Raw genomic sequence first — 6975 nt, 5'->3', positions numbered from 1 at the left:
CGTAAATCTTGGCTCCGGTTTGATGTGCTAGATTAATGACCTTGCCCGTGGGGAGTGAGGCTTGATGTTCTTGCCAGAAGTCAACTGCTTCTGATCCTGCCCTGACTTAACACATACTCCTACCAGAGATGAGACTGGAGCGGGGACTCAGAATTGGACCTCACTCACACGACTTTTACCCCTACCCTGTTGGCTCCATGGGACCACACCAGGCGTATCCCACAACATACCCCGGAGTGCCTTGATGGTGAAGTACTTCCCCCTAGGACTCGAGCATGGGGAAAGCTTCAATTAAGATGCAGGCATTTGGTGATTTTGTTTGCCACGTACCTTTGTCTGCAGGACTGGAGGGTTGGGAAGACCAGTGCAGATGCATAAGTTGGTTCAGCCAAGGTTAATAGGGATGGTTACCAGTTTTCACCATCTTATACATCTACAATGTTCCGAGAAATGAACACATTTGCTGGTTTTCCAATAAACTGCCTGACCCAAAAGTGCTCAGCTTGTGGCAGCTAATTGCAAATTACTCCTGGGATCTGAGGGCCAAGCTCAGTTGTCTCCCTCTTGAGCATTGTTACTGGTGGGTTCACAGATCAGGCTAGAGAACCACAATGGGTCTAGGAGGTAAAAGCACCTCAGCCAGCAACCTCTGCATCAAGCCTCAAACTTCTGCTTGACCTGAGCACATTCTTCAGAGAGGAGCCAGATGTATTTTGCAGAGCCTAAAAGCATCTGCAAAGCTGCTCAGACCACATTCATCAGGATGTGCTGGGACCTACGGGTTCCACCGCCTGGGTCCCCACACTGCAGACAAGGGCGACCATGGCTACACTCAGGGCCCAATCCAGTTTGGTCTCAGAGGCACCCCTTGCCTATAGTCTAAGCATCTAGAGGGGGTCCATTTGCCTGGGTCCTAGTGTCCCAGATCCCTATGCAGTAGGCAGGGAGAGAGTGAGAGGGAGCATCCCTCTGCAGCCTCATGTTACCACCTGAGGCTGGATCAGGTGGCCCCTGAGGTCCCTCCTCTGTGAAGGAGGCCTGGGTTTGAGTCTATGCTATGCAAGTTGCGTGATATAGTCACTGGCTGGAAAACAGAAATAACCCAGGGAACAGGACTGGGAACCCAGGAGATCTCCCAGGGCAGTGCTGACACTGCAGGGCTGTACTCCCTTGCACCCAAGGGTAAGAGCCAGGGGAACTCTTCAGCCCAAGCGGAGGTGGCTGCATGGATGTTGGTGGTTTGTGGAGCAGGGTCGTTCTTTGGAATGGAGGCTCCTCGGTGCCACCCAGCTCCATTCACACACCTCTGAGATCAAGCTGGGTTGGGCCCCCCTGTCCCAGAGCCACATTTTGGATGCGAGACACCAATTCAGGACAACCCCCCACCCCCCCAGCAGTGGGTGCAGCTGCAGATACATATAAGTCATGTAACACGGTTAAAGAAGAGCAGAGAGAAAAGCTCAGAAATGAATTCCAGGGAGAGCTCTTTCGGGAAGTGAAGAACCAGGGCAGTATTGCTGTGAAAAAACCCCTGCCCAGGGGAAAGGGCCTCACACAGCTAAGGGATGCATCACATGCCAGGGAAACGCAGGGCAGGAATAATCTAAGCAAGCTGCTGCCTTCGCAGTGCCAGGGTCAACTATGCAGCATCCTCCAGGGGCTTCCCCTCGCTCCTCTCCTGCTGATCTCTGTCAGCAACAGCCCTTCTACGGGACCGCTTTATAGCATAAAGAATTTCTTCCCTGCTGAACCCTGAGTGGAAAGAAAAGCAACGCAGTGAAGTCATGCGGAGCTGACGTGAAGATAAATCTGCAGCTCCTGTCAGGCCAGCGAGGCTGCCAAAAGCTCTCCTGGACAGGGGCTGGAGAAGGGAGTCTGAATGCCAGAACAAGGGCCCATTCGGGCCATCAGCCCCAAGCTTCTCCAAGGGGGCTGTGCTGACATTCAGCAATGGCCCCAAAGGCACTCGGCCCACAACCCAATGGGCAGTGGGAGCAGAGGGCTGCATTTATGGGGCAAGAGGGATGCCAGAGATCTCCAAAGGACCTGGGGGGACTGTGGGCCTTTTCTCCATGGAGGCATTTCCCAGCCTCCATGGGGCGACCACCCCCTTCATACACCAGCTCGGTACCTGCACAATGCAATGCTTCAGGCACTGTTTACCAATCTCTTATTGGGAGCACAGGGCTTGGATGTTAACACTCCAGAGGTCAAGCCTCCCCCTCTTGTTGCTACGTGGCCTTGGAGGACTTGTAGCTCTGGTGCAACCTCATCACCTTGCAAAAGCGTTTTGTAAATTCCAGCTGAACATCCCTACCACAGGCCTTGATGTGAAGCACCAACTCCTGCTGCATGAATCCCCCTGACTGCTGCATTAACCCCTTTTCACCCCCACAGTCCAGCACTGAAGCCACGGGAGCAAACTGCTGTAATGGGAAGAGAAACGCAGAAGTCAGCGAGGCCCCGGATGCTTTGCATCTTGCCTATTTTGCGGGCAGGCAGGAGCAGGTGGGCTATTTTAAGAGATCTCCCTCTGCAATATTAGTCTGTACCCTTCCTGCCTCCCCTAGACGGGGTCTTGTATTGGAACCACGCTCTCGCTAAGGGAAACAGAGCCAGCGACAACTGGAGATGAGTCCTAACCTTCGGAGCTGCCTGCACCATCTCTGCCGAACCATGGAGTCTCAGGGACAAGGAGACTGTGTACCAGAGGCAGCAAAGCCATGCAGGAGTTCAATCCATGCCGACCACCGCTGGCCTGGCCCCTGGGAGGAACTGCCCTGAAAGAGGGGGTACTGCTGCTGCTGATGCCCTTCCTCAGGTTTTCCTCCACGGTCAAGGAGACAGGGAGGATTATTTTCGAGGCAGAGGTCCACAGGAGCCAGGGGATGGGGGAGGGATGGGGACAGGCTAGCGAGGTGACCTGTGTGCTAGGAACTGAATGTGGAAGGAATTGCTCCTTGGCTGATCAAAGCCCCGATCTCTGCCACAGGGATCCACAGAAGCTCTTGGCTGGGTGGAACGAGGGACTCGGACCTTAGCCTTGACCAAAGGCACTTTCCAAAACTTGGCATAAACCTCAGCATGAGGTGTCCAAGGCCAATGGGTGATTCTTCTCTGTCCCAGCAGACTCTGCCCAGAGGTTAGTATGGATGATGCTGACTCAGAGGCAAGGAGCACGTGAATTAGTTTTGTGTGCCGGAAAGTTGGAAAACATGGGCATGTGATTTTAGTTTGAAGGGTAGGACGAAGAGAGAAAGAAAACCAAGAGAACCAAACCAGGGTATTTCCAGAGGGACTGGTCCTCCAAGGAGAGAGACGAGCGGTCGCTGAACCTGCGCCCCAAGAGCCAGGCTGCGTCTGGGGTTAGCCAATCAGGGTCCAGAGGAAGAGAGAAAAGGTTGATTGACAAGGGGAATCATCACTGGCACCCAACAGCATTTTCATCATGAGCCGGAGAGGAAGCGATCTGCCAGTGCATGGTGCTCCCCTCTGGAGCAGGATCGTGCCCGCAGAAAATGGAAACCAGCTGAGGGGCCGTGCTGGGATAAACCAGGGGTGGGCAAAGTCTGGTTCATGGCAGACTGCATTTCCCAGCAGCCTCTTCATGGCAGCTCCTCCTGGCTGCCACTGCCAGACTGCCCAGGCACCCTACAGCCATGGCCCTGCCACTCCCGGGGTCTCCATGGAGACAGGCAGGGGCTGCTGGGAAATGGAGTCCAGCCGCCAGCCAGATCTGCCGTTCTGCTCACCCCTGAGCTACAGGCATGCTGACTGAGGAGTCCAACAGGAGTTCATAATTCATAGATGCTAGGGCTACCTGGGCAACGGGGCTGGGTACCTCTCTTGGCAATGTAAACCATCCAACCCAGAGGCAAGTGAGCTGAGCTACTCAGACCTACCCCAGCCTCCCCACGAGGTGCTCAGCACCCAGAAAGCCCCAACCTGAGAGTCTCAAGCTGGGACCACAAATGACAGGATGCTTGGAAACTCAGGCTGAGGCCTGTCTCGCCCATGGATCAAAGCCTGATTGGCTGGGGTGGGGGATGTACATTTGGATTCACTCTTGCTCTTTGTCAAGTTGCCTTCTGACCATGAGGTCCTCAGCCTAAGGCGACGTAACAGCTGTAGTATGAGTAAGGCTGTCTGAGCTGGCTCAACAACCAATTGAGCTAGACCGTTCCCCGCCAGCTGCCCCTGCCTGCCTCCCTACCACATCCCAGAGTGCCCAAGGCAGCAGTAGACCAAAGGGTTTCCTGGTGACCATCGCCTGATGAGGCATACATACACTGCATGGACATAGGAGAGACGATCTCTTCATCCAAATCGTCCACGTCATCGGTCATGATGAAGTGGGCCTGGGTAGGCCGGGGCGTGCCCATCCAGCTGGGGTCGATGTTCAGGGCTGCACTCAGCGTATGGATGCCGGGGTTGCTGACAATCTGGAAGCCGCAGAGCACCTCGATCTGCTGCCAGCGATGTAGGCGCTCCCGCAGGGCGGCCGTCACCTCGCTCAAGGCCTGCCTGAAAGCGAGATTCAAAGAGGGGATAAAATGGAAAAAAAATACAAGGACCAGTGGAATTACAAGAGATAAGGGATGTCCCGGCTCTGAAACAGGGAGTCAGGAGGTTTGACCCACACTTTTCCCTGCGCTGCTTTCAAACCACTTGCAGGGATATGGCTGATGGTAATGAGCTGCAGCCGTCTACAACTGATGCCTCATTGAATGCTTCAGTGTCCTCTTGAGAGCTTGAGCAGCTCAAAGTGGCTGGGACTGAAGCTCTGCACTGTGAGGACACAAGCGGTCACCAGCTAGCTTTTGTACACACATCCCCCCCAGTCTGTCAAAGGGGAAATATAAAGAACTGTCTCAAATAAAGCATCACGTTGCACTCAGGCCAGGAAAAGCCAACAAACTCAACAGAGAGCAAGGGCAGTTAGAGTGGAACATGTGCTACTTAATGATTTCTTTTGGGATCCAGGCTCTGTACATCTACGTTCCCTCTCCGCCTCGCCTCCAAGAGCCAAACAAAATGAAACTCACGCTGGATACACACATGTGTTGCACCTTCCCGCATGTGGGGGAAAGGAAAGGAGGAGCTGGCAGGAAGATACACAGCAGACACTCACTTCGCAGTTAAGATTTTGTGATCCACGTCATCAAGGGACGAGCTGTGAGCCACGTGAAACGTGCCAAACAAAGTGTTCCGCTTCTTTTTGATTTTTTCAGCCTGGAAACGTGAACAGAGAAAAGAGCGTTGGAAGAATCAGCCCGGGTGTTTCCTGCAGGGCAGCCGTATTCTGGACGGGGCGAGACAGAAATAGCGTTGCAGCTGTTTGCACACATGCACAGGGCTTGAACGGTTGCTTTCTTTCTGCATGTTATGGCTGTGGTGTCAGCCAGCAGAATCTGGAGTGCCTCCTGGGTCCCACAGCCCTCCTTGGCCCCTTTATTGGGTCGCCAAAGTTCAAGAGTCTGTGGCGCAAAGCACCAGCCATGGCAGCAGGCATAACGACTCCCGTCTCGGATATAAAGCCTTACTGGTATGAGTTTATCCAAGAGAAGGAGGCTGGGGGCCTACTGGAAACTACTCTTTCCCTCAAAAAAGGGGCTGGGACCTTATTGGAAACTAGTCTCTCCATGCAAAACTTCCATCTGCCTGGTCTAGCACATTTGCTTGAGAGGTCCATAATGCAAGCCAGAGCAGTGAACACGGCAGCTGACACAGCACGGGGGAACGTGCTGAAAGGCTGAAGTGCTCCTGACAAGAGCTGTGGTAAGACAGACAAATTCCTATTTGTCCTGTCATCTAGCGGCTGTACCACAACCTGAGCCTAGCACATTCGCTGCACTTGTTCCCTGCAGCCGCCTGCTCTCACTTGGCTCAGGAGATTTCAAACAGCTGGAAACAGAGCAGTGACTCATGGCAGCAAAAGACGCAAGCCCTCCCGCGCCAAATGCTGTGCCCCTTATGCCCGTGACACCCGGAGCAAGAAAGGCTTCCAAAACCAGAAAGAGCTTCTATCCCCAGTAGGATCCACCCTGTAGCACATGACAGCCCAAGTCTGGGTGCCAGCACATCTGGCCCTGTCCAGTACAGAGCAAATGTGGCCTAGTCATGCATGCACAAGGCTTGGAGCCAGAAACCCTGCAATACTAATCCCCGCTCTGGCCCAGGTTTGCTGCACTGGAAAAGTCCTGTCACCTCCTCGTGACTCGCTGCCCCCATTTGCACAGAGCAAAAAACAACAGATCTGCTCTTCCTCGGTGCCAAAAACCTTAACTGGGGGCTGTGTTTCGACAGAGGGCTGTCGTCACAGGCTTCCATCAAGGTGCGATGCGAGGTCTTGCCCAAACACAGCTCCACATCTCTAACATTACACTACGGCCCACCAGGTGGAAGGCAGCAGGAAGAGGAGGACGCAGAGATGGTGAGGCGAGAACGGCAAAGGAAGACCGGTTCCCAGTCCACGGGGCCATCAAGACCTGCGGACATCCTCACCTCGCTCCTTCCCCCCCTCTACAGAAAGATTGGGGCTCACCCCTTCCTTGGCCACCAGCAGCTGCTTCTCTGCATTCTGCTTCTTGATGTTGTAGTACTGGACCTCCACCTCGTGTGTCAGCTGCAACCACTTCTGCAAGGCGTCGGGGGCGGACCACCTGCTGTGCGACTCGAGCTCCTTCTCCGCGTTCCTCAGCGCCATCCGAACCTGGGAGGGTAGCAGTCACAGCGGCAGCATTACAGGAGGCAGCAGGAAGGGACCACTCATGCCTACAATGGCTCTTTCAGGGGCCAGCTGATTATGGCCCCAGCATGGGTAAGGCACCAGAAAGGGAACCCTACGCATCCAGCAAACCTAGCCTTAGTCACAGAAAATGAGAGTTGGGAGGGACCTCAGGAGGTCACATCTAGTCCAACCCCCTGCCCCAAGCAGGACCAGCCCCAACTACATCATCCCAGTCAAGGCTTTGT

The 6975-nt window shown here is 54.3% G+C and overlaps 1 protein-coding gene across 3 annotated transcripts in view; it reads right to left on the bottom strand.

Moving 5' to 3' along the window:
* Nucleotides 1–6975, bottom strand: part of STIM1 (stromal interaction molecule 1) — a 175465-nt gene that overhangs the window by 21756 nt on the left and 146734 nt on the right. For 2 of the 3 annotated variants that reach the window (XM_019524620.1, XM_019524622.1), the window contains exons 9-11: nucleotides 6545–6712; nucleotides 5132–5232; nucleotides 4289–4524 (exon numbers count right to left, since the gene is read on the bottom strand). In XM_019524620.1, the coding sequence (XP_019380165.1) occupies nucleotides 4289–4524; nucleotides 5132–5232; nucleotides 6545–6712 (505 nt within the window). Of the gene's footprint in view, nucleotides 1–3279; nucleotides 3361–4288; nucleotides 4525–5131; nucleotides 5233–6544; nucleotides 6713–6975 lie in introns of all 3 variants that reach the window. The other variant, XM_019524621.1, reaches the window with a different exon arrangement.

This window comes from Gavialis gangeticus, unplaced genomic scaffold (assembly GCF_001723915.1).
Source record: "Gavialis gangeticus isolate Ggan-Ray unplaced genomic scaffold, GavGan_comp1, whole genome shotgun sequence".
In the NCBI taxonomy this organism is placed as follows: Eukaryota; Metazoa; Chordata; order Crocodylia; family Gavialidae; genus Gavialis; species Gavialis gangeticus.
Note: the sequence above shows the minus strand (reverse complement) of the source record. Positions and strands in the feature narration are given on the sequence as shown.